This window comes from Artibeus jamaicensis, unplaced genomic scaffold, assembly GCF_021234435.1.
Source record: "Artibeus jamaicensis isolate MK-2021 breed Jamaican fruit bat unplaced genomic scaffold, CSHL_Jam_final contig_851, whole genome shotgun sequence".
Taxonomy (NCBI): Eukaryota; Metazoa; Chordata; class Mammalia; order Chiroptera; family Phyllostomidae; genus Artibeus; species Artibeus jamaicensis.
The window spans coordinates 12,231,559-12,258,428 of record NW_026521986.1 but is presented as its reverse complement, the minus strand read 5'-3'; the positions used below and the strand labels follow the sequence as shown (position 1 = coordinate 12,258,428).

At 49.6% G+C, this 26,870-nt stretch overlaps 1 protein-coding gene and 1 pseudogene across 3 annotated transcripts in view; both read left to right on the top strand.

The window, feature by feature from the left end:
• DPF3 (double PHD fingers 3) overlaps nt 1-26,870 on the top strand; it is a 234,195-nt gene that overhangs the window by 133,167 nt on the left and 74,158 nt on the right. For all 3 annotated transcript variants that reach the window (XR_005079916.2, XM_053673239.1, XM_037127627.2), the window contains exons 5-6: nt 3,324-3,419; nt 10,783-10,861. Coding sequence is in view for 2 of the 3 variants with exons in the window: in XM_053673239.1 (XP_053529214.1) it covers nt 3,324-3,419; nt 10,783-10,861 (175 nt within the window). In the remaining variant the exon portion in view is untranslated. The remainder of the gene's footprint in view (nt 1-3,323; nt 3,420-10,782; nt 10,862-26,870) is intronic.
• Nucleotides 24,182-24,744, top strand: LOC119035484 (low molecular weight phosphotyrosine protein phosphatase-like; annotated as a pseudogene).

Genomic DNA, 26,870 nt, shown 5'->3' with positions numbered 1-26,870 from the left:
GACCTGTTACCTCCGCTCATACTTGCAGTCTGGTGTGACTTACAGACAGAAAGCAAGGAAACCAATAGAACAGTTGCATTTCAGGATCAATGCCATGAAAAGAGCAGAGTGTGAAGATTCAGTGTAAGAGAAGGAACAGATTCCGGGGAGTGTCTTAGGGGACACAGGAATTTAACCTCAGTCCTACGCCATGAGAAGGAGCCAGCAAAGAGAGGATTTTAGGGAAGACTTTCTGGGGTGAGGAGCAGTCAGCGTGAAGGCATCGAGGCAGGTCTGAGCTCATGGCGGTGGTGAGAGAGCAGACAGAGGGCCTCCTGGTGGGGGCAGCGCCGGGGAAGAAGGGCTGGAATGCAGTGGGCGGGTGGGCGGGGGTGTCCAGACCACTCCAGCCTCCCCACACGTCGAAGCGGCTTTTGATTTCTGGGAGCCATATGGAGGATTTTACTCCGGGCAGCGAATCTGTGTTTCATTGAGATAGGCCTCTGGTCCTCTCACGGAGAGGACACGGGGTCCAGGGCCAGTCCTGGAGGAAAGGGAATCGGGAGTTTTCTGCAGTGTTCCAGGCCAGAGATAGTGGAATCTTTAAAAAAGAATTCTTAAAAAAAAAAAAACCCAAACCCCCACAAAATACCACCACCACAAACCATTGTTATCACCACCATAAAGACTGTTTAGAGTAACAGGGCGAAAGTTATTTTAAAATGTGTTTATTTCCCAGATAATGTCCTTGGACTCGGAATGCTAGTGTGTTACTGGAGGATCAGCTGTCTCTCCAGTGGGACACCTCTGTCCTTCATGCCAAACACAGGATACCCCTCTCCTTCCTGTGCCCTGAATGCAGCCTTTGTTCGTTAGCAACTGTCCCCTCCCCTCTCCCACCCTGCCTCCCCCAGCTATTTAGAGAGGCTTCTGGTGTCAGGCCCTGCTGCACAAAATGCAGACACACTGGCCCTCACATCTGAGGCCTGGGCACACACAAGAGTGTCTGGAGACACAAAGAAGGTGTTGGGAAGAGGGAGGGATGGAGCCCGGGGGAGAAGTCAGTTTGCTCCCGGACACTGAGGCCATGCGGCTCTTCCATGGGCTCGCGCGGCTGCCTTCAGCAGTCTTTCACTGTGCGATCTAGAGTCCGTACTGCAGGTAATACAGATCTTCATATTGAAAAATGACAGGAGTCAGAATTGTGCTGAGGTGCTAGAGGCAATGGCCTTTAAATTTGAGGCACTTAGAACTTACCATGATTAAGTAACTTCAAGACCCAGAAAGTTTGCAAGATGGCTGTATGCGTAGTAACAATAGTCGTAATAACTGTATCTGTTCACCAAAGGCTGCAGAGCATCTTACCAGTTCTTACGTTGCTTGGCTTGTGTTCATGTTCCCACTTACCAGTCAAGCCAAGATGCAGGGAGGCTCGGAGGCTTGCCCTGGACCCGCATAGCATTTCCTAGGTGTAGGCCAGAGGTCGTGTCCAGCAGACAGTGCTTCTCTGTTATTTGTCCCAGAGACTTGAAAGTGCTGTCAGCTGATGGCTTCCCAAATAAACCCAGTGGAGAAGCCACGGAAGAATTGACTAGACCTGCTTTGAGTTCTTTGGGAGGGTTTGGTAATTAGCAGTATCCTGACCTCTGTGATTGGAACAGAATTCTCTGGTGAGAAGGCAGTGGGAGGAGGTCGGTGGTAACTTCACTCCTGGGCTTTCTGCTTTGAGGGTAGGCCAGAGGCATTGTCCAGGAGGCCCCTTGAACAGTGACAGTGATACCACCGGATACCAGTGTGGTCCGAGCTGCTTTTTAAGCCTTTTTCATAGCTGTGTGGTTGTCACACCATCACCACAGAGTGGGTGCTGCTGTCCTGTGTAGCACGGTGCCCACCTTCTTTGCTAGCTCATCTTAACGCCAACCTCTTCCTGAGCCTCTGAGCTCACATTGGCCTTCTTTTTGCTCCTGGACAAGTCATGTTCCTTTCCCCACCTCAGGGCATTTGTTCGTGCTGTTCCGTCTGTCTAACATACTTCCCTTTCTCCCTAACCCCGTCTCCATTCCAAGCTGGTCTTTTCTCTCCCTTACAGCTCAACTTTCTTAGGTCGCTTTTTTCAGGTAAGCCTTACCTGACCCTCAGGTTAGTTAAATTTCCTCGTATCGCCCTGTTACGAACAGTTTGAACCTGCTGGTCACTGTTTTTGTAACAGTTGTACTTACATGGTTATCTGTGTTGTTTAAATCTGTCCTTATCCAGAGCTGTTTGGAGCCTTGACTGTAGCCACTTTGTGGCTTGTCTAGCACGGCACCTGCAATTTAGTCAGCACTAGACAAACGTTTGCTGGTTGAATGAATGAATGAGTTTCTGTTTTATAATTGGGGAAAGAGGCCTGTAAAGAAACCACCAGGGCTCCTGACATGCAGTCCAGTGAGTTCCGCGCTCTTTTCTCCCATTCTGCCACCGTGGGGGCTGGGTCATCTGCTCCCCCCACCGTCCACCATCCTCTTATCTTTCCCTTAAACCTAGAGATATGTACCATCCGCAGAGGGACTGAGGTGCTCAGGTCCATACAGGAAGGGTATGCCATGATACACCTTGGCATCTTTAGGGCTGAAGAACAAATGGGAAACTCTGAGCTCATGAACCTGACCTTGCTTTGGTCATGGGTTTGCTGGACGATCTTGAAAAATCAAACAAGTTTTCAGCTTCCGTTTGTTCACCTGCAAAGTGAAAGTGGAATTCTCTTCTACAGTATAACCAGTAGAGCTGTCGGAGAGAGTTAAACATAGGATCTTTAAGCTCCATTACAAGTAATGTTCTGTAATGAAAATAAATCCTTTTTTTCTTCTTAAATAACAATGGGTGATTATGAAAAACACATTAATGTCAAATTATGGTCCGATGAACAGGAAGTTACTTGTTTTTATCAAACAGGGCAGGGTTCCAGCATGGCAGGTGGAGGAGAAACCTGTTCTCATATTTAGGAACAAAAGAAAAATTACACTAAAGAAAGTTTTGACAAAACATCTTAGATCCACATAGAAAATTGCTCCTACCAGAATATTTTGTTTTTAGAAAACCCGTCTTGGTCCAAAAGACCAAGTTGTGAAAGGTCAGTGTTCTGGGAGGACTTGCCTGGAAAGGGCGCCAGGGGTTGAGAGAAAGCTGGTATCACTGAGCTCTGAAGCCCTGGGCAGCGTTTGGGAGCCCTGGTCCCTAAGGAATGGCAGCATCTCTACTCTGTTAAAACACAACAAAATGGAATATCCCCCGAATTACCCTCTGGTGGTTATCTGTTTTGTACTTCATTCTTACTCCCTCTCTTCATTTTCTTGTCATTTCAGAGAGTTTTGGAAAATGATGAAAATGTAGAAGAAGGAAATGAAGAAGAGGATTTAGAAGAAGATATTCCTAAGCGAAAGAACAGGACCAGAGGACGGGTAAGCCAGGGTGCCATGAGGGTGTGAGAGTGGTCAGGGAATCCAAGGTCACCAAGACACTGGTCCCCAGATTCGAAGTCCCACTGCACCAGGGGAGCCCATATCCATGGGTCCCCTTGCAGAGCACTCAGAGGAAAATCCCAGATGGGCTCTGATCTTAGGTGGTAGAATGTAAGAGTTCAGAGCTGGCAAGAGGGAGGAGAGGTAGAGGGTGGCCCAAGGGGATGCCGAGGGTTTGGGAAAAGTGGGAGGTGGGATGAAGGTGAGGGTGGAGAACAAGGAAGGTGGGACCGTGTTCCTGCTGCTTGCTCATGAAAGAAGGCAGAAGGTTTCCTGTCCTTAGGGGTGCCCCAGAGGGGCAGGGTTAGGACACTTACTGTGGGGTGTATTTTGTTACACCCCACAGTAGAGAGAGTAGAACCACAGCGGATGGTTCCCAAGCAGGTATGGACCGGTCTTTGGAAGCTGGTGGTCATGGAATGTGGCAAGAAAATGCCAGAAGCCTGGGGAGTGGCTGAGGGGAAATTTACGGTAGAAGGAATAAAAATATGAGAATGGTTTTGAGGGGAGGGAACCAAACCAGGGTGGTGATTGCAGGTACTGAGATTGGTCCTCCAGAGTCCTCATGTTCAAGCCCAAAGCGGCTCTTCGTGGTCAACCTGTGGGGGGGGTGGTCTGCAAGGGCATCTGACAGAAACCAGGTGGAGAGGGTCCCGGAGGGCTAAACTGCTGCTTTTCATCTAGAGAATTGACTCTCCGTCCTGTCTGGTTCCTTGAGGCTCTAGGCAGGACCCTCACTTTTTTCACGGACAAGAGGCTGACCCTGGGTGACCCGAGGGTTGGATTTAGTGATAAGTAGGCCCACCTGCCTGTCCCTGTGGCTTTTGCACCTTAGTGCAATATATAGCAGAATCACCAGGACAGCCTATCAGTGCAGATTCCCAGGACCTGGTCTCAGAAGTTCTGACTTAAGAGGTCTGGGGTGGGGTCTGGAAAGCTATAGGGTAACCAGGTTTCTAGGTCACGGTGCAGGTGGTCCAGTGCTGCCCACACTGTGCCGAATTGCCCCAGACCTGTTGGCGGGAGCTGGACTCACAGTCCAGGCAGGGCGGTCATCTGATGCCGCACGCCTGATGTATGTAGTTGGCTCCCAGCTTTTGCAAAAAACTTGACAATCTTGTTTTCTCTTCTTTTCTTCCCCTTTTTGTTGATTTGCATGTTTTGTTTTTTATGTGTGAAATGTTTGAAAGCATATACTTCCGTGTGTATCTCTGACATACCACTATCATACCCAATAAGAGGAACAACTTTTCCAATATCTACCATCCAGCCCCTGACCATCTCTCCCTCATTTTCTTAAAGAAACATGTCTTTTTCAGCTGCTTTGTTTGAAACTTAAGCCTCTTGGATTCTGAGATGTGCCCTGTCTTTGCTGTGCCCTACCACACACACGTTTTTTCTCCATGCCATTCGTTTGTTGAAGTTGGGTGGTCGGTCTGGAGGATCTCCTCAGTCCCTCGGTTTGGCAGACTGATGGTATTTAAAGTGTCCCTCTGTCCTCTGTTTCCTGAGAACTGGTTTGGTTAGAGACTGGATTGGATTCACGTGTTGGCGTGTGTGCACATATTTTTTTGGTGGGGAGGAGTTTCCTAGGTGTGGTGTGTGCTTCGTGCTGCATCACGTCGGGGGGGGCGACGTTGACCACCGGCTCTGCTTCTGTTGGTGGTAGAGTTGCTGGACGGTTCTGGGTGTTGTCAGCCTTACCCCTCCCTTCTCGCACTCCAAGAGGTCCCCCCTGAGGTTCCACCTGATCGGTTCAGCAGCCATTGATGAACTTGCCGGGACGTAATTTCACTGGAGGTTACAAAATAATGAATATCTAATTCTGTCATTAAAGGAGGCCGTAGAATGGCCTTAGGAGGCTTTAGAATTTCGGGGCTTTTTGTGAACTTCAAGAGCTATTCACCTTTACGGCCTGTATCTCCCCCAGGCCTGCTTCCTTCCCTCTCCTCCTTTCCCCCCAGACCAAAGTTATGTGAGTAGATTGGGGAAGGGGAATGGTCTTCACGACTTCTCCATTCTCAACCTAAACATAGAGGACTGGACTCGCAGCCATCGACTGTGAACGGGGGAGTCTTGTGAGAACATCAGCGATGGGCAGCAGCCATTTTTACTTCCTTGTACTTACCGTGCACCAGGCAGTGTGGCCGGGCTGTACAGGCAGAGCCACCACACAGCAGGAACCGTGACCTTCACGCTTCGTCCACTGCCCCAGCCACGTGTGGCTCCTGAGCACTTAAAGTGTTGCTAGTTCACATTGAAATGTGCTGTAAACGTAAAATACATACCAGATTTCAAAGGTGTGGTATGAAAAGAATACAGAACATCTCCTTCATATTCAATATTTTTATATTAATTACATATTGAAATGATAATATTTGGGTATGTGGGGTTAAGTAAAATATTAAAATTAATTGCACCTGTTCCTTTTTTTACTCTTTTTTAAAAAACCATGTCTCTTGGGAAATGTAAGATGATACACATGGCTTGTATTGCGTTTGTATCGCCAGCGCTGCTGCTTTCATTCCCGGGAGTCGGCATTACTATTTCCAGAGAGGTTAAGGGACTTGCTCAAAGTCATCCCGCCTCGTAAGGAAGAAGGCAGGATTTGAACATCAGTGCTTTTTCCACCAGGTCATGCATGACCCCGTCTCCAGCATGTGGCCAGTGACCAGTTTTTGAATGACGGAAGCCATATTTCAGCTTTGTGGGAGGCGAGAGGAAACCTGAACACAGTGAGGGGGCTGGATGGGGCCTAGACCAGCTCTGGGCCCACGTTGTGTTGCCTAAGGGGCAGCTGAATGCTTCCACATTGTGCAGTGACATTGTGGACATGTCACCCGTGGTGCGAGCCCCGGGAGGACCCGGAGGAGTGTAGGTGAGCCTGCCTGGGCTGGGATAGGTTATGAAGCCGCTGGGTGAAGCCGCCTTTCTCGGGGTGTTTTCAAGCTGCTGCCGCTGTTGGAGAACAGCCACACCCATTTCTGTGTCAGGACTGAAAGGCCATTTAAGGCCGTGCATCTCAGTGTGTGTCCTCTGGACTCAGCATCAGTGTCACGTAGGGGATCATTAGAAGGGCAGGACCCCACCCTTCATCCTGGAGGGTGAATTCGAGTCTGCACTTCAGTGAGGCCCCGGGCTGCCTCGTGTGCCCACTGAGGCCAGGCCTGAGGGGAGCTTGCAAGAACAGCCTGTGGGGGAATTTTGTAACTTGTGTGACCTTTGCCAAATTATATGCGAACTCTGGACCTCGGTTTCTTCATCATTGAAATGGGAGCAGTAAATATACCGTAGCCAATTTTGAGTGCTTCATAAAGGCTAGATGTGATTAGGAGGGAGCAAGCAAAGGGGACAGCAGCTCTCGGAGTTGTGACGAAGATTTCCGAGGGGAGAAGGAAATTCAGAACCCACAGTTAATGATTGTGTCGCTGGTCATTTTAGTCCAAGAAATCCACGCCCTTGAAAGTGTACGACTTCCTGTGAGTCATCCACGAGAGTGTTGGGATCAGCCTGTCAGTGTTTGCGGATGCGTGTGGTGTAGCCCAGTGCTTCTCAGACTGGAACACGCATGTGCAGCTGGCGACCTTAGTCACCTGCAGATTCCGATGCAGTGGGTCTGGGGGGAGACTGAGGTCTGGCCTGGGGAAGAAGCCCCACGTCACTGTGTAAAGTGAGGACCACACCTTAAGTAGCAATGAGATAGAGGAGTGAAAGTTTTTTTGTCTCAGGAATTCTTTACTTAAAAATAACTGAGAGCTCTCCGAAAGCTGTTGTTGTGGTAGGTTGTAACTAGTGGTACTTAGGATATTAGAAATTAAAACAAAAATGTTAGACTGAACAACACAGAAGCACACAGAGCGATGACATCATCACGCCACGTAGCCTCTAAAACCCCACCGTGCGTCTGTGAGAGGATGAGAGTGAGCAATTTCAGTGGCGTTTAGTACTGCTACGAAAACAGTTCTGACTTGACCAACTCTCTGAAGGGTCTCAGGGACCCCCAGTGCCCCTGGACCCCTATTCGAGAACAGCTGGTGCAGAGGAGCTCGCGCTCTGTGCTTGTCCCAGTCGAGGGTCTTTCCATTACGGAAACTGCAACAGCTTAAGCAGAATTGGGAAATATTTGAAAGGCTGCTGGGCCGTTGCTCCAGCTTTGACCAATCTTCGAAGGTTCAACCTCGACAAGGGCAAGAGAGAGGCGGGAGTTCAGGGTCGGGAGAGTGAAGCACCCAGGAGGCCTCTGGCCCCTACTTCTCCTTCCTTCCTTCTTCTCTCACAAGACTACTTTTTCTGCTTCTCTGTGCACATGGCCCCCGTAGTTCCTGCATCGATGGATGGCTTCCTAGTTCTAGTGGCCTGTGCTAACTAGGGTCACTGTTTCCCAATTCCCCATTCTTTGGAGTTAGAATCCGATTTGTCCAGTTTAGGTCAGGTGTCCACTCCTGAGGCAGCCAATCAGCTGTGGTCATGGGAGCAGGTCATGTTGTACAGTTACGACTGTCACTGCCTACCACCGTGTGAATGGGACACGGGTGGAGTGGGGGTGGGCAGTTCTCAAAGAGGGAGAACTGATTTTGGGGGGTTCAGAGTTTTCTACAACAAAGTCCGAAGACCTGGGTCCTGCTTCTTCTGCTGGCTCTATGATTGTGGACAAGTTAGGGACCCTCCTGGACCTGTTTGATCAAGTGCCAAATGGGAATGATAAAATTTGCTCAAACTCATGTATTGTCTGAATTAATGGAACTGGTGTGTGTGAAAGTGCTGTGGACGCCGGGCCCAGCGTCGTGCTAAGTGTTGGGGATGCGTAATAAAGCGTGAAATGCGTCACCGCTCTCAAGGATGCTGGAATTAAGTTGAGGACAAAATGCTAGTAGCCGTGATACAATTAGAAAGCAGCAGGCCTCTCACTGGGCACTAACCGAATGCAGTAAGAAGAGTTCAGAGGAAAGAGAGATCAGCTCGGGCGAGGAGGGGACATCATTTGCTGAGCACTTCCTGTAGCCACAGCACCGTCCCCCTGTGGTTTCACACAGCCTTTGTTCTGTCTCAGCACTTCTGCAGGAGAGGTGCTGCCATGTCCGTTTGACAGTGAAGAAAGGTAAAGCTTAGGGAGGTAACTTGTCCAAAGACACGTGGCTGGTGCTCGAACCTGTGTCTGACTTTAACGTGAATGCTGTTTTCACTCCTCAGTGTGGCAAGAAGATGATTCTTGGGGGTGCGGGACGTTGGCAGGGCTGAAGCATGGGTTGGGTGGGGGTGGGCAGAGAGGCTGGTCCCTGACAGGGATCATTTAAAAACAAAGCCCTGGGGGACATAGCATGAGCTTGAGGTGAAACTAAGGGGATTGGCACAAGATCGCCATTGGATGCGTCAGTGGGTCGATGGCAGTGAATGAATGACCGGGGCTTCCGGTCCTTCACTCCTTTTGTCCAGTTGGATTGGGCGGGACAGGGAGGAGGCAGAAACCCGTCTTGCAGTTGAGGACACTGAGGTGTAGGGAGGCTGTGGGAGCCTGTCGTCGCCCCGCTGGTCAGTCCTGCAGAATGAAAAGAAACCCTGGTGCCTCCCCTTCCCCCTGGCTGGAGCTCCGTGCTTCCAGTTCCACGGGACTCGTCCTTGTCCCCGGCGCTGTTTTTAGGCTCTCAGAGCACCTCCCAAGTCTGCAGTTGCCTCTGCATTCTGCCTGACTTCTCTCACCTGCTCCGAGCCGACCGTGATAGGGCTGCGGGCTGCACGTGCCAAGCTGTCCCTGGCTTCACCGAGGGAGCATGGGGGCGGGGGGCAAGGGCATGAGGGGGGGAACAGGCTTGGTGTCATGGGTGCCCCAGGGTGACTTCCTGTACGCCTCACAGCTCCCTTTTTGGGTCAACTCTGAGTAGTGAGGGCGAGGGGAGGGGGTGCTGGCTGTGTGTGTGTGTGTGTGTGTGTGTGTGTGTGTGTGTGTGGGGGTGGGGGGCTAGAAGGGAAAGAGCAGTAGAAGGGAGGGAAGGGGGGAGGTGGAATTTTGTAATTTGTTTTGGAGAGAGACAAGCTGAGGAAGTGGTGGAGGTGGTGACTTGCCAGGTGGCGTTGATTGTGAAGTGTGTGTGTGTGTGTGTTTGAGAGAGAGAGAGAGAGAGAGAGAGAGAAAATATGAGAATGAATGAGAATGAGAACATCTGAGGTGTTTGGACCCTGAAGTCCCTAGGCTGCTTTTCCAGGCCAGGGCCCTGGCACGTCCCCATTTCCCTGCACCCCAGGTTGTTGCCATGTTTTATTTCTCATCTGTTTTGCCTTTCTCTCTGTCCCCAAAGACCCCAGCAGGCCCTTTCCTTGGTGGGGAGTTCACTGCTACTAATTACCAGAGAATGACCCCGAGGAGGCGAGGGTGCTACACACGTGACCAGTGTGGGCTTGCAGAGTTTAAAAATAAACCTTGCTGCATTCTTGCAGCTACTGTCCCGGGGCTGCAGAGCCGCCAGGTCCCTCCCTAGCTGGTCTGCCCTCAGAGGGAGAGCTCGTCTCACCCCTCTCCAGGTCATGCCAGCCCTTTCTGGCGTCTTCCACAGGGTGGTGGTGTCAGTAGTCAACTTCAGGAGACCGTGAGCAGTTAGGATTTCTGTCACTGGCTGGAGGCGCAAGGTGGGCTGCACAGGGTGGCCTCCTCTGAAGCCCACCCCTGTGGAGGCACCTGAGCAGGGAAGGGGAGCTCCTCACTCACCCTAGGCTCATGCCCTATGCCCCGATGCCAAGTCTGGCTGGCTCTTGAGAGACCTGAGCAGATGACTGGAACACAGGAGCTTGGCCTGGTAACTGTGATTATGCCACTCGCTCCAATATGCCCATCAGGTCAGCTGTAGGGAGCAGGGTGCCATCTGTGTTCTGTATCAATGTTCAGTATCAACAAAGCTGGAATGTTGAGGAGTTGCAGGAAGAGGTCCTACTAGCAACAGCAGGGCACAGGAATTTGGTTGGTAGAGGCTGTGCAGTGAGACTGTCCCGAGGTAATTCCTGGCTCTGCACTTGGTAGCTGAGTGACCTTCACAAGCTTCTTACCCTAATTGTCTCAGGCTCCTGATCTGTTACACAGAGCTAATGGTAGCACCTCCCCCTGGGAACTGAGTAGCTGAGCCATTTGGGGCAAGTTACCTAACTTCTCTGGGTCTGTTTCCTGGCCTGCACCATGGGGTGGGTGTTGGGGCAAACTTGATGAAAGCTGAGCGAGGAGATGCAGGTGAGGCACTCAGGCCTCCCAGAGCACCTGCTCAGGGACTGTGGTGATTGTCAGAATAACCCGCTTCGTGATCCCCCAATGTCTCCCCAGGCCCGTGGCTCTGCAGGTGGCAGGAGGAGGCATGACCCCGCCTCTCAGGAGGACCACGACAAACCCTATGTCTGTGACAGTAAGTACAGGCGAAGCCGCCTTCCTTTTCCTGCCCCTGCCCTGCCCCACCGTTCCCTGTGCTTCCCTGGCTGTCAGCCCCCCCAGCCTTAGGTTGCTGGCCGATCCTCTGGGGCCTGCACCCCTAGCTCACATGCCCGCCCCTCAGCACAGTCACTGCCTCCCCTCACTCCCTCTGCCCCCAGCTTTCTGCTGGAGGAGAGCAAGCTTGGGGGTGGGGGTGGGGGCAAGAGACTCCCTACCTTGGGTGCTGTACTTGGGTTGAACCCCACTTTGTACCTCCGGGCTCTCTTCTTTCAGTCTGTCTCCTTAAGATGCATCCCCTATTTCTTAGTCAATTTCAGAGATTTACAAACAAAAGCATAACTCAGAAACTTCTAAGACATGTACTTACTTCCTGTGGCTTTTTTTTCTCATTTGTTTCTCTTTAATTTCCTTTTTTTTTGGTCTTTCTCCTGTCCTATTTAGGGCAAGTTATGACTTCCTCTGATGATGACTTAGTTAATAAGTGGCCCTCAGTCCATCTCCAGCCTTGCTTGATTGATTCAGAAACATCTTTTGGACAAGCATCTGCCTGGTGCCCGGGTTTAGGGTCCACAGACAGCTGGGGGGGGCCGAGGGAGAGCTTGCTGGAGCAGTGGCAGTGGCGGGTCTCCAGAAACCTCCAGATTTGGAGGCTTTGCTGTCAGCCCAGAGAGCTGGGCTGACAATGCTGTCAGCATTGGATGGTGGGTTTAAAGTCCTTGCCCTAGTTATCTTCTGACTGTACTGGCCGCCATCTGCTTGTTCCGTGGCAAGGGCCTCCCTCCAAACTGCACTCCCTGACCATCTCCCCTTCCCCTCTTCTCTTTCTCTGAGGATGCAGAGCTCTGCTCTTGGACTGAAGGGGTGACGGTGAGAATGGCAGGACAGTGGCCGAGGCAGGGCCCTGGTGCTGTGGTCTCTGTGGGCGTCCACACATCTTGCCAGTGTCTGCAGCCTTTGTGAAAGCAGGGAGAGGACCAGGAAGATAGGGCCCAGGGAGTGCTTTGGGGGTGGTGCCATTTTCCTTCCTCTTCACTGGCCTCTTTAAACTTCAAAAAGTTGTTCTGTGTCTGGTGGGATGACAGCTGCTTGGAGAACATTTTGCTAGAAGACCTCAAATTCCATGGCTCCCATTTGGCTCTTAGTACACCATGCAGGTGCCATCGCTGAGACAACTGTAGGTAACATCTGCATCCCAAAGCAGTTTCATTTTGGGGTTAGGAGAGAGCAGGGCATGGGGTCTGATCCCCCTTGCAATACTGGGAGGTTCCTGCTTTGGTCTGGGTCCTCCTGAATGGTGTTCATAAAAGCCCATGCACGTGAGCCCTAGGGAGACTGGCTCTGGGCTGGGGAGCATCCTTCAGACCTCCACAGAACAGGCCTTCTGACTAGGGCTGGAGCAGCTCAGCTATCAAGAATGCCAACAACTGCTTTGGACCTGGGGCTTTGTCTCTAGATTTCTCTTTTTAAAAGCTTTGTTTTTATTATGTGATTTTTCTGCTACCCTAGATAGTGGAATTACTGCACCCCTTGTTGGATTCCCAGCCAATAATAATAATCCCCTGTATTCCCAGGCTTGCTGCGTGCATTTTCCCTCTCCCTCTCAGCCCTCTCCTCACTCCTTTGTCTGATGTCTGCCTCCACAAAGCGCCCTTATGGGTGACCCTGTCTTGCCTGGCTCCCTCTTTCTGCACAGAGTGCTTGCATCACACCCTCTCCCCCAGCTCCGGTGACTTTGTTTCAGGGGCTCTCAATGTCATTCGCTTTTCCTGTTCCCCTCCCCATGGGGTCTTTCCTCCTTCTGTTTATGCCTTTGTACTTGGGAGGCTTGATCACAGGCCCGATGCTGGTTTTCTGGAAGTCTCTGTGGCCGATTTCTCGGCTCTGCCTGCACAGGCACTGCCTCCCTTTTCCTCCCTGGGCAGAGCAAGGTCCACCCTCGATTGCCCTTCTCTTTCTGGCTCTTAGGAAACTGTGTGGCAGCTCAGTGATTAATAGACTTTATTTTTATCTGGTGCCCTTCAGACATGTGATCCTTTGGGACAGGAATGACCTTTGGAGAGGTCACGAGGCCCACCCCGCACCTCCGAACTCAGCAAGGAATGCTTTTAATAACCTCTAATGCATCCTAAGTAGAGAGGTGTCTGGTCACCTCCTTGAATGTCCCCAGGGATGGTGTTACCATAAGCTGACCTTTCTTCCATGATTCTAATGGTGCTTTGAATGATTGTTTTCCTTAATAGGAGCAGAAATTTTTGTCTTCACAGGCTCCCTTATCTTTCGTCCATCTTTTCCCAGCAAATGGGTACATGAACATTTTGTCTATGCTGGAGGTACTTGTGACAGGCATCTCCTAGTATTATTGGTTTACCTGGGGCCACATCCCATAATCTCTGTGACAGCTTGCTCTGAAGTCCCTTCCAGGTTTACATTTAAGCTTAGCACTCCCTTCGGAAGTAGCACCAAGGCCAGTTGGCTCAAAGGGTCACAAACACACTGCCTTGTTTATTTCACACATCACTTTGTAACCCCACCCACACCTGTGGAGTGTAGAGGTATTTGACCGCCCCGCTGCACTGTGCCCCTGCACTGAGCCCGTGTCAGCGATGCCCTGCATGGCCAGAAGGTGGCTGATGCCTCTCCGTGTGCGTGCATCTGAGTATTTCTCCGTCTGTAAATCACTTGGCATTTGGCCCTGTGGAGTCTCAATAAAGAGATACATAATATGTGACTTCAATATACAGGATTCAATAAAGGCAAATTTAAAGACATTGCCCAGTAGTTAAATTTTATTCTCCACAGATTTGTGATCGCTGCCATTTTTGTATCATCTCTGGTTTGATTTGCATAATCCTCACTCCATCTTTCAAGTCATTTATGAAAATATTAGGCCACCTTGGATCCTACCAGTACCTCTTCCCAGGCTTAGGTGGATTAGTAATAGCTCCTTTTCAGATGCGATTGTATTTAACCCTTCCTGGTATATATTTCTAAATATAGTTGTCCTCTTATGTTCTTGGTCCAAGCTTCCCTTTCATGATGGATGGTTGAAATATCATCTTAGCTGTTAACTTCAGCTGATAGATAGTTTGCCTATTGCCTTTCACTCAGTTGTTGAATTTATTTCATCTCAGGGAACCATTAAAACATCTGAACATGATTTATTTTTTTACCCATCCATGGTATGTGTATAAATGGATACTTCGTTTTCCAGCAAGTAACCAATCTCTGTTAATTACCCTAAAAGTTTACCAGGCTTAAAGATTGAAGTAGTTTCTTCTCTTTCAATCTGTCGTGGAAGGAAAAGTGTTCTTTACCCACGAACAAAGCAACTGAATATAACTTTGTAGGAGAGGCTGTCGTGTTTGTCAAAGTGTGGACTGGACTGGGACCATCAGTGCAGAGGTAACCTAGGTGTTTATTAAAATGTGGATTCCCAGGCCTCGCACTAGACCCCTTGACCTGAACCACTGGGAGTGGGCCCAGGAACCTGCATATTTGAGAGCTCTCGAGGGAAGACCTGTGAATACTGACTTTTGAGAGTGACTAGTCTGCTTGAAGATTTCTGGCCAACTGCTCAGCCCTTTTTTTTATTCCCTGGTTTTTGCATCTGGAAGTTCTAGATACTCTAGGAATCCTCCAGGCAGAGTGCCACCGGCAGGCGTCATTGTTTTAGTTGGCTTCTTTAGGATCTTTCCAGTTCTTTCAGCATTGATAAAAAACTCAGCAGTCCCGTGGAAAACTCAGCCATTCAGCACTGGGCGCTAGTTTATTTAATAGTTTTAAATGCTAATGGCATTGTTAGCCCCCTGTTACATGTGGTGCGAGGACTGGAGGTAGGAGTGCAGAAGGAGTCCCTGCGTTTGGGTTACTGGGATGTTTTAAAAATCATTTCAAGAGTTCACCTCTTCTCTTCCTAACCGCGCCTGACCCTGAGGTTTCTGTTAGCTTCAGCGGGGCAGACTTCTGACGAGAGACCTGCTTTTCCATTTTCTTTGTTCAAGGAGCAAAATTAGAAAAACGGTGGTGATGGGGTGAGACTCAGGTAGAGGAAGAACATCTTGTTTCGGAGCCCTAGCCACTTACGGAGGAGCAAAGCACACACTTACCCTTTTGCCAGGCACAGTAGGAAGGATTCGTGAAGCTGTTTTTCTCTTTAAGATTTTCTAAAAAAAATAATTTTAACTTTTACGGAGCATTTAAATGTTAAATTTAACTTAAAGAACATTTAATGTGAGACCTATCCTCTTAACAAGTTTTAGGTGTATGTGTTGTTGAATACAGGCACCGTGTCGCGCAGCAGGTCTCTGGGGCTTAGTCATCACGCTCAATGCAGACTGTGCCGCTTCTACCCTTTAAATGCTATGAATTTGTCTTTTTTATAAGATACCTTATAACGGTGGGATCAGGCAGTATTTGTTCTTAACTGTGCCTGGTTATTTTACTTCGTATAATGTCCTCAAGGTTCATCTGTGTCGTTGCACAGTGAAGAATCCCCACTTTTTAAAGGATGAGTAGTGTTCCATTGTATGTGTGTGTCTCATTTTCTTCTTTTTGTTCATCTCTAGACGGTCAGGTGGTTTCCACATCTGTCTTATGTCCGTAGAGCTGCAGTGCACTGAGGAGTGCTGATATCTCTGAGATCCTGTTTTCAGTTCCTTAGGATAAATACCCAGATGTGGAATTGCTGGATCATACGGTGGTTCTATTTTTAATGTTTTGAGGAATCTTCCTACTGTTTTCCACAGAGGCTGCACTGATTTTGCATTCCCACCAGCAGTGCACGGGATTTCCAGTTTCTTCTCCTCGCCCACATTTGATCACGTGTTCCCAGTTTTTTCCAGATCATGGCAGTAACTCCTGCTAATGGGCTCTCACAGTGCAGAGTAATGTGCTAAGGATAATAAGCATTTTACATACATTTTTTCCTGTAAATCCTCATATCGACCTTGAAAGGCAGGGCCAATTGACTTCAATTTCTATGAAAAAACAGGCTCAGAGAGGTGAAAGGGACTTATCTAAGGTCACACAGCTGGTTAATGCTAAAGCTGGGATGAGTCCTGGTTTCTTCCAGTCTGGACCTGACATACCCAAGGACATCTCCACACCAACTGCAGGTGACACATGCCCTCCTACCTGGAGTTTGGTTTCTCTCTGCACCGTGTGTGTGTGAGGTGAGGCCTAGTCCACTCTTGACAGATGGCTTCGTGGTGTCAGATTGGCAAGCTGGAGTCAGACAGTGATTATAATCGAAGTGGAATGAAATGGATTACATAGTGTTGAGCCTTGTACATCCCCCCAACCCCCCAAACTGAGACATTAAGGTGGATTAATGACAAAAGGCCGAGAGCATGACTCATCTCTGAGTCATGGACAGTATTCGCACATCAGCAGTGAGTCCTCACAATTCAGCCTCCATGTCAGCAAGAACATTGTTCTCCACCACCGTTACCCCTCGCACACACGAGTTTTGATGGTATGTGTATGGCCTATGCCTGAAAACGTGATCTCTTTGGTATTATCTCCCTTCTAGAAATCTGTGGAGGTGTGACTCCATCCCGCGTGGCAGTGTCAGAGTGGCTTCTGGGGTCCTTTCCTGCTCCTCTTGGCTGGGGCGTGCTGGAGGGAGGAAGGGCCTGGGCACACAGCAGGGAATCCAGAGGTCTGGTCCTGGTTCCACCCTCAGTGGCTGTGGCACCACTTTCCTCACTTGTCAGGGAGGTGGCTCCTTTCCTGAGGCTCTGGCCTCCCTGATCAGCTCTCCCCCACACTCTGGGCTCCTTTCTTCCCAGGCAGTGGCTTGACCCGGAGGCTCTTCACCCAGGAGACAAGGTGCTGGCTGGGCTGTGGCATGTCACGGTGTGATATCCCTCAGCATGTCCCTCTGCTGAGACCCAGGCCAGGGGAGCCACAGGGTGGGAGGACTGGTGCGCGGGGCATGCACTGTGTGCACGAGGACAGTCCCAGAAAGTCTGCTCGGCTGCAGCCTCCTTCAAATTTGTCTGGCTTTCCCCATGCCTGAGTGCAGAGGGAATCAGAGGACTATTGCAGTCTTATTAAAATTTTTTTGAGGGCATGAAGGCTCCACATTCTCTAAGACTCACGTGCTTTTTAGCTTCAAGCTGCAGTGGAAAAGCCAATCACTACGGCCTTCAGGCTGGCTGCCCTTGTCAGTGAAGGGAAGCCAGGCTCATCACTCAGTTGTCACAGCTATTATCTTGCAGGTCCTTGCGTGGGGTATTGGGGGGAGGGGTGGAGAGGCTCTCTGCCCCAGAAACTTGATTTGTGGAAAAGGGCCCGTGGCATGGGATTGATCTCTGGAGATTGAGTGCATTTGTTATAGCAGAGCTGGGTCTGTTTAAATATTTAAATGCCATCATGTCATGGGCACAGGTTGCAGACTGTCCCAGCAGGGCTGGCCAGAGGCGTAGCTGGAGAGAGGCTAAACTTCCTCTTTGATATCCCTATTGCCTCATTTCTTTTTTGTCCACTGCCACTGCCTGTCTTCCCCCTCCCACTTTCCCCACTCCTCCAGCTTTCTGGGGAATCTTGCCCACTGGCCACAAAACTTAGGTTTGCCTCTTCTGGGTTGTAAGTCACACCCTCTTGAATTATTGTCTCGTCTAGTTAGCACCTTGCTCTCAGCTAGCTGTTAACTTGATGTAAACTTTGTGGCAAATAATTCCTGTAAGATGTGGATGACCAATAACAGGGTAGATAGTAACATTTGTAGAGATTCTTTTTATTAAAGTCTTTTAAATGGAAATAGTATGTGTTCATTGCAGAAAAATCAGAAATTACAGATAAGCATAAAGGAAAAAACAAAAAATCACCCACACTCTCACCCAGGGCAGCGCTGCTCAGTTCAGTCAGGGCATCGTCCTGTAAACAGAAAGGTTGTGGCTACGGCCCCCGGTTGGGTGCGTATGAGAGGCAACCGAGTGATGTTTCTCTTTCGCATCCATGTTTCTCTCCTTTTCTCTCTCCCTTCCTCCCTCCCCCCCCTTCTAAAATCAATGAGTTTGTCCTCAGCTGAGGATTAAAAAAATTAAAAATGAAAAAAATAAAAATGACTTATAATGATAGTCCTCAGACATAACTTACATATCGTCGTGTTGTATACTTCAGGATTCTGTGTCTTTGTCCACACACACGATGTGTGATGCATACTCTCCCTCCATTCAAAATACACGAAGAATATTTTCCATGTCAATAAAGATTTTGTATGGCGATGTTTTAGGACTATAAAGTGCCTATAAAGTATCAGCATGCCACAGCTTGCTCAATGTCCCATTTGTTGGATGTTGAGACACTTTAAAAATTTTCACTATTGCAATAATATTGCAGTTATATCTTTGCATCATGCGTTTGCTATTTCCTAGAAGGAGAATTGCGAGGTCAAAGGGCCCGATGCACAGCCTTTGTTTTCTCTCACTCGATACCCTGGTGGGGTAGAGGGAAGCAGGTGCAAGGTCAGTGCCGCCCAGGATGAAGAGAGCCGGGTGAAGGAGAATGAGCATTGGCTCTAGAGTGAGAAAACTGAGGTCAGATTCTGGGGTTTTAAAGAAAATCATGTGGGGTGGGAGTCTCCATTCCCTCAGGTGTGCATTGGGGGCGGTACGCAGCTAGGAAAGCGACGTGTGAGAAGATGTATAAAGGCGTTTGTACATGGCCTGGGCTTCCTGGATGTTTCTTCCACCTTTGCCTTTTCCGTACTTGCGCTGTCTCTGAGATCGTCGGAAGGATGAGGCCGATACTACATTGGGGTGTGACCGCACACCACCAGGCAGTATTTCACTGAGCGGGCCATGAGCACTGCAGGAGTTTGGCAGGGGAGTGATCAGGAGGAGAGGGCCGGTGTGCCAGAGGGTGCGTTCCTAGGGTGCCAAGCGGGTCCTTAAGGAGTGACCAAACTTTGGTGTATATGATTGTGAAAATAAGAGGATATCCAAGAAGAAAATGTTTAACAGATGTTAATGGATGTTTGTTTCCCCAAAGAAAGTGAGGAACTTACACCATTGTTGTAGGCGGATGAGGGCCTGCCTCAGGTGAGGGTCAGTGGGACACACTGGATAGCCTGGGACCCACACATAAAGCCAGCTCTGTGTCTGAGGCAGCATTCATGTCACTCACTCAGCAATCCTGAGAGAGCGTGCTGGCCAGATTCCCAAGTGTTTGGGGGCCGCCGCACCTTATGGCAATTGGTCTGATTACTTTTTACCTGTCTCTGTTTATCTTCCCCTTAAATGTTGACAATTGTATTCATTATTTAAATTGTTTTTATTGTAGGATTAAAACAGAATTATATATTATCCTTTGACCTAACTAAAGACATGCTAATGTGTAGAACTCACTAGAATAAGGAGTCAAAAGACACTGTCTCTAAAAGGGATGATGGTCAGAAGATAGTTCTTGTGTCAGAAGCCCATGATTAGAATCTTTGCTGTGTCACTTTATAGCCTTGACCTTGGGCAAATTACGACCTCTCTGAGACTCAGTTTCTTCTTTTATCAAGTGCAGACAGTAAGGTTAACCTTAGAGGCTTTTCAAGAGAGCTAAATGAGATTGCATGCAGAAACAGCTCCCTTCCTGGTTCATAAACATGCTCAAGAAGAATTTATTTTCCTCATACTGAGTTGAGAAAGGGCATTTATTTTACACTGACGTTGGGCTCCCAGTTCTGTTCCATGCCCTGACTGCTGGAATTGTCAGGGACCAGGGCAGCAGTCTGATAAACTTCATTACCAAAAATAGCTTTATTGAACATTTGTTTGCTAGGCATTGTGCTACGGGAATGGACTTGTTCAGTTCTTACAACATTCAACATTCAGATGAGTTACAAACTATTACTATCCCTATTTTTACAGACAAGAAGACTGAGGTTGGAGAAATTAAGTTACACAGCTAAGTAACTGCCCCAATAGCTCACCCCAGAGTTCACCAGAGGTCAGTTACAGCTTCCCAGCAGGGCAGGGAAGAGTCTCCCCAAGACATTCAATGCTTTCATGTTGGGAGTTTCTGCATTTCTTTGCCCAGGATCCAGAATCAGGTAGTATTTTGAAATGAAAGGTTTGTTGCTTATCTCCGTTCTTCCAGTTATCTTCTTTTTTTAAACCAGGAGTCACATTCACGTACAGTAAATTCCTAAAATAAGCTGAATGCCCACCCTCAGGGGAGACACAGGACTTCCAGGTCACTGGCATTTCATAGCTCTCGGTTCTGCAGAGCCAGGATCAGAGGAACATGGCTTTGAAAAATTGGGATGTTTTACCCTGCTCTAGCCTAGACCCCTGTGCTCCTATCTAAAAGAATTCAGTTTAAAATATGCATCAAGGAGCTTGGGAGAAGAAATGTGAAGCCACAGGAAGGGAGCTGGGGCCGGGGTTTGGTGGGTGGGGAGAAGGGAGTGGTGGTAGGCTAGTCTCCATCCCCTAAATGGTTCTGTGGGGAGAAGATGGAGCGCTGTCCTGCAGGTCTGGTGTGATTCTGTGTCAGCCCCAGCAGGACGTGGGGGTGCGTTCCACACAGAAAGACTGAAAGGAAGAGAAGATGGTGGTGGAATGATTGTGGAGGTGTGGGCAAGATGAAGGTGCTGACAAGGGAGGGGTGCGCCCTCCTCGCCCTGAGGAGCTTCCCAAGGAGCTGGAAGGACACGTGGCTCCCAGGGAGAGCCGGAGCGGCGGAGTCTCACCTTCTGCTCTCCTGCTGGTGTCTCCCTCCCGCTGGCCAGACTTCATCAGAAGCAGAGGGCAAGAGGCTGTGGAAGTCAGCTGCTGGCATGGGTGGGTGGGGGGGTGGCAGACAGTGATAAGCACATCTTTCAATCATGTGCTTCAGAGTCTGACAGACCCGAGTTCAGATTCTGACTCTGCCATTTAGCAAGTTGCTTCCACTCCTCCAGCCTCAGTGTCCTCGTCTATAAAATGAGACGATAACCTACCTTGTGACCTGTTGTGAGATTCGTGTAAGAATATGTGCCTGCCTGATGGTCTGTAGGCAAGGTGCTTTGAAGGCGCCGGCAGATGACAGGCGTTGCCGGGTGGATTTTACAGATGAAGTCGAGCTACAGAAAGAGGGAAGTGACCTCCTTGGGGTTGTGTGGAAGTGTCACAGGGTAGAGCTGAGAATGAAATGCGCCCCTGTGACTCCCCGGGCCCAGGCTTTGTCTCTCGGACGCTCATCCCGTAATTGCTTTCAGTCACTGCTTTCAGTCTCTCGGAAACCACTGGCTCAGATACCCACTGCGTACTCCAAGTTGGGCTGATGAAAATGTGCCAGAGTCATTAAGTTATCAGTGGGGAAGGCTGCTGCTTCTCCCCGGCAGGAAGGATTCTGCTGTCTGCTGCAGCCGGCTTTGTTCCCACAAACTGCCCCTGAAACCCTCCCTTCCTCTTTCCCCACCCCTCCTCCTCCCCATCTCCCTGACAAGGAGTGGAGTAGGGTAGGGTTGGAGTGGGGGGCATGCTGTAAATACTCTGGGGCAGCACTGAAGGTATTCATAACTCCAGACGGGAGGTCCTGCCTGGAGAATCCAGCTCTGGGTTGGGAAGTGGGCAAGCACTATTTCTGCAGCTTGACAGATGGATCCGCCCCAGGGGAAGGAGCGAGAGGAAGGCAAGCTGGACCTTCCTTATTGTCACAGCCATTCCTCTCCATGTGCTCCGTGCCAGGAACACAAAATCCAGGAGCATGCTTGCCAAGGTGAAAAGAAGGGCCTTGGGTTCTGCACAGGCAGGGTTGACTGGTCCCCTGGGTGATGGCCTCAGAGGTGTGTGACGCAAAAGAGCTTGCCCTGGGGAAGGAGCCTGGAGTGGAAGGACGGGGGCGCAGCCTTCTCTGAATGCTTCAGCAGTCTTGGGGCTCAGCCTGATTCCGCACAACAGATAATTCCAGAGTGAGATTGCTGACATGATAAAAGGATAGCAGATGGTTCTAAGACTTTATTTTCAGAATGTATCTTTCCCCATCCTCTTTTTCTTAACAACTCCTTCACCCCATACTTAGAGGAGAAAGTACTAGATACCCCTCCTCTTTGGGGTTTGTTTTCTTTGCTGATCCACTTTGATGGCAGTGGTGACAATAATAGCTGATAATGGCTGAGACTTACTGTGAGCCAGGCGCTGTTTTAAATGCTCTCCCATACCCTTCACATACCCCTCCTGACTGGGAAGAAGGTGTGCCGTGAGTGTCACCCCTGCTTTTCCAGGGGTGCTGAGCGCAGAGAGGTTCTCGACTCACCCAGGACCACGGAGTCACTTGCGGCAGAGCTGGGATTTGTGTCCAGGCCAGCCTGCCTCCTCACGGTAGACCCTGTCTCTGAAGGCAGGACCGACCCCAAAGCAGAACCAGAGCAGTTGATGGTGCTGAAGGGACCACTGCCGTGTGGCTATCTGCTCTGGCCAGATATCCAAGGGTACCTCGGAGGGAGGTTTCTCCTCCGCCTCAGGAGCGATTGGGTCCCGTCTTCACTGTGGCAGCAGATACGCCGTCGCGCTGGCTGTTCGGAAAGCCGTAGTTGCAGATCCCCAGCCCCAGATCCCCAGCCCCTGCACGTTTCCGGGACCAGCTACCTAATTTACGGGGCCCAGTGCAAATGAAAACGAGAGGCCCTTTGTTCAGTAAGTATTAAGAATATCAAGGTGGTGACAGCAAAGCATTAAACCACATGTGGGGCCCTTCTGAGCCAGGGCCCTGTCTGCATGCACAGGTCTCACGCCCGTGAAGCTGGCCTGTGTGTTGAGTGGTAGGAAGGGAGGGTAAGTACAGAAAGTGCAGCAGTGCTGATTCTCCTTCCCCTCAGGCCAGTCAGATCGAGATTTCCAAGGAGTTTCATTTCATCTAAACGTAGCAGTCTGATGTGGACGCAGTTCAACCGTAATAAATCTTAGAAATCTCTGGTCCTTAGGATGAAGTCATTTGAAGGACTGGGACTTGGGTCAGCAGCTTCCTTTTGGGGTCAGGCATCTTGCTTCATTAGCTCCAATCCCCCCTAACCCTGCCTTTCACAGCCCTCGGCCCCCTTGTCCTTTCCTTTAGCTTACCAGCCTGCTCAAGGAACTGCTCTGTTAAGGGACAAGCCCCGTCACCCTTCCCGATCCCACAGCCCCATCCACCCACAGCCTCCCTCACAGCCTCCCTTTGTCCTCCTTTCCCAGCCTCTAACTGGGGACTGAACCGGCAACACAGGTATGTGCGCTGACCAGCAATTGAACCGGAGATCCGTCAGTTTGCAGTCAACACCCAGCCCACTGAGCCACACCAGCCAGAGACCTCCCCATTTTTTTGATGCTGCTTAGGTATCTGCTATTGTTCTGGCTCTGCCTGTGTTTCTGCTCGTTTGTAGGAGGGGGCTGAGGATTGCTGGGTTACTTGAAGCACTGGAACAGGCCTGGCACGTGGCACACTCTCGGTAGTTAGCAAAGGCCAGGACTGGTGGTATGGTTCTGTCATCTGGAAACCCTGCTCCTTCCTGTTGCTGACTATTGTGTGAGTCCTTCTTAACTAACTTTTAAAAAAATCACTTTTTCCCCCACCCAGCTCTTAAGATACCAGTGTTTTCTGAAACCTGTCTGTGTTCATACCTTTCATCTCTTTTCCTATAATCTCTCTTCTCCATATCCTTAACTAATATCGCCACCCTGCCAGTTCCAAAGCCCATAAATCTTTCCCAAACTCCAGGTATGTAAGCCAGCCCCGGACCAAACTCATTCTCTTCCTGTATCCTTTTACTCAGTTGCCCAATTCAGAAACCTGGGTGTTCCTATTTCTTCCCTTAGCTGACAGTGAGTGCTGGTCAGAGGCAGGCCCTGCACTCGTCCCTGGAGAGGTGACAGCGTGCAGACGCACAGAGAGACACATACTGATACACGAGTAGTTCTAGCAAGGCAACAAACCGGGGCCCTAATTTTGATTGGAAAGAGTTCCCTGGGGAAGGACATTTGGACCAGGATTGGAAGGATGATGAAGCATTAATCAGGCAAATTGGGGTGGGAGACAGTGCAGGCAGAGGGAGAAGCTTGTACAAATGCTCTGTGGTGGAAAGAAAAATAGTCAAGAAATGGAAAGGCCAGTGAGTGGGAGGGAAAAGCCGAGAGGGAAGTGAAATGTGGCATCGAGTGAGGCTGGGGAGGTGGGTGGGGCTGGATGGCACGAGGCCAGGAAGGCTGTCTGTCTGGGCTCCTCCTTGCTGTTCATACTGGCTCCTTTGCACCAGATTCTGTCTCTTTAACCTCTCTCCTGTCCTGAAATCCTTACTGTTTCACACAACATTAAAATGTGGACACTTGTGCACGTGCACATGTGCTGTGCAGAAGTTTCTGCTTGGTCACTGGATGCCTCAGTATTTTTGAGGAAGGTGGCCCAGCCGGTGCCTCAGTCAGGCCTGCTCGTGTGTCTTGGTAGCATCTGTCAGTCACCCATGGCAGGGGCAGTTTTCAGAAAACTTGTAACCGATCAGAAGGTTTCAGGTAATTGGAGGATAGACCGTGCAGTGACATCAGTGGATGTCACCGAGGACAGAATGGCATGAAGAAGCATGGTGTTCCCATGAATCCCATTACCTGGCAGGTTCCTGGAGAAGACTTTGCCACATTTGATTCTGTACTTACTCTATATGGTTGAAAGCATTCTGAGAGACTTGGCTAGAAAAAGCAACCAAGTTAAAAACAGCGAAGCTAAAATTGAACTACTTGGCAACTGTGGTCTACAAAACCAGGTTATTATTGAAGGCCCCTATTGGGGGAATGAGTCCGACTTGGAGACCAGGAACCGGCCTTGTGTAAGGAGCTCCCGAGCCTGCCTGGAGAAGGCCTGCTAGCTGCGTTCATGCCGCTGTGGCCTCACCCACGGCTCTGCTTTTCAGCCAGGTGTCAAAGGGTAGCAGTGTTCCATAGCTCAAGGCCAGTGCGGTTACTTCAGTCGACCTGCTGTTTGTCATTTTAAAAAATAGTTGTAGCCCTGGCTGGTGTGGTTCTGTGGATTGAGTGTCAGCCTGTGAAATAAAAAGGTTGCTGGTTTGATTCCTGGTCAGGGCGCATTCCTGGGTTGTAGGCCAGGTCCCTGGTTGGGGTTGTGCAAAAGGCAACTGATTGATGTTTCCCTTGCACATTGATGTTTCTCTCCCCCTCTTTTTCCCCTCTCTCCCCTCTCTCTAAAAAGAAATAAAATCTCCAAAAACATTGTAGGTAGAAATGATTGTGTTTAGCTAAAAAGAATAAGTAAATATCTTTGACTCAGGCAAAACAAAAAAAAATTCAAACAGCCTCTGGCCACCTTCAGGTCCATCTGTGCACTGTAGCCTTAAGCGAGGTTTCTAGCATGTAAAGTCTGAGCAAGTTCTCCCCTGACTTCACATTTTCAGGATGGAGTCCTGCCCAGCTTCCTCTCTGGTTAGTCCCCCTCACGCCCAGTTTTGGGTCCCTTTTCATACCGCTCTCCTGAATTTTCCAGGGTTCTCCCGAGGTGCTGTGTGGAACGCGCTTTGGTGTCTGAAAGCCCTCGCCTCCTTTGTCTGCCTGGCGATAACCCTCCTCAGTCTCCCAAGCCGCGGCTCGCTCCACCTCCTGTGGGAAGCTGCGCCCACACCCCTGTGCAGAGCATGCGCTCACTTGGATGTCTGTATCTGCCTCACTTCTTGCTTGGCATGCAGGCTTCCTCTGCTAGACTGTGAACCCCTTGAGGGAGGGGAGCAGGACTTACATATTTTTTGTGGTGCCACAGGGCTGGGCACTTACTAGGTAGTTAATAAATTAAAAAACTTAAAATTAGATCGTTTCTTGAACAACTGGTGATGAAAGAATGACATGGTATAAGTAGGTGGGAGGAAAATGAAGCTCCTTCTGGCGAGCTCTGTACTTGGGCCCGTGGTAAAGGTGTCTGGCTTCCAGCATGTCCATGTGCTCCCCGCATCTTTTTCTTCTAAGAGCTGCACACAGGTCTCAGGGCTGCCTGGCACTCTCCTCACCTGCCCTGCCATCCATTCAAAAGGGCAGGTGTGTGCAGGGCGGGCAGAGTCAAGCCTAAATATATCAAAATTCTAGCAGTGTTTTTCAAACCTCAGTGTGCATCAGCATCAGCATCGCTGTATTAAAACACAGATTGCAGGGTTCCACCCCAAAAGTTTCTGGGATGGAGCCGAAGAATTTGCGTTTCTTACAAGTTCCTGGGTGATGCTGATGGTGCTGGTCTGGGGACCACACTGAGAATCTCACTTGTAGCAAAAGGCTTGGCTCTGAAGTAATTGCTCTCTGGTGTTGGGAAAGGAGGCATGGGAAACTTTTGTTCGAGTTTGGTTTTGTAGGTGTCGAGGACTGTCGGTGTGAGATTAATGTGGATGGATAGGTCGGAGTCAGCACACTGACCTCCTCCCCAGTCTCCAGGCTTTCCCAGTGTTTCTGTGTTCATTCATCAGCTACTCAGTGACTGCACTGTGCAGGTGTAATGTGTGTGGGGCTGCGTGTGAGGTGCAGTTATTGATACCAAGATGAAATCAGTGTGAAACCGTCATTAAGGGAGGTTCTCTAGTACAGACATAACTAATTCAAGGAGTCCGGAGAAGAAATGCCCACTTGGATGGGTAGTGAACTCCTCGTCGGTTGAATTGCCCCAGGACAGGCTTCTGCAGTATTCATGGGAGTAAAACAGTTTGATAGATAACCAGACTGAATGACCGTTGAGGTCCCGAGATTCTGTAAGGAAGACAGTGGTAATTGACGTGACAAAACTGCACAAATCAAATGCTGTGGAGTTTACAGTGGGGAGATCTGCTGAGGCCCCTGAGCCTTCCTCACTTAAATACTGGTGTTATTCTTATTTTTAATAAACATCTAGTCCTTACCAACAGTGTACTTGGTGATGAAATGGACTTACATCTAATGACCCCATAACTTGGCTGGTTATTGACCTCACATCATTTAAAAGGTTAAATAGAAAAAGCCACAGCAGGCCCAGAGTGTGCCTCAGGGGGCTCTTTATGTCCCACTTCCTGA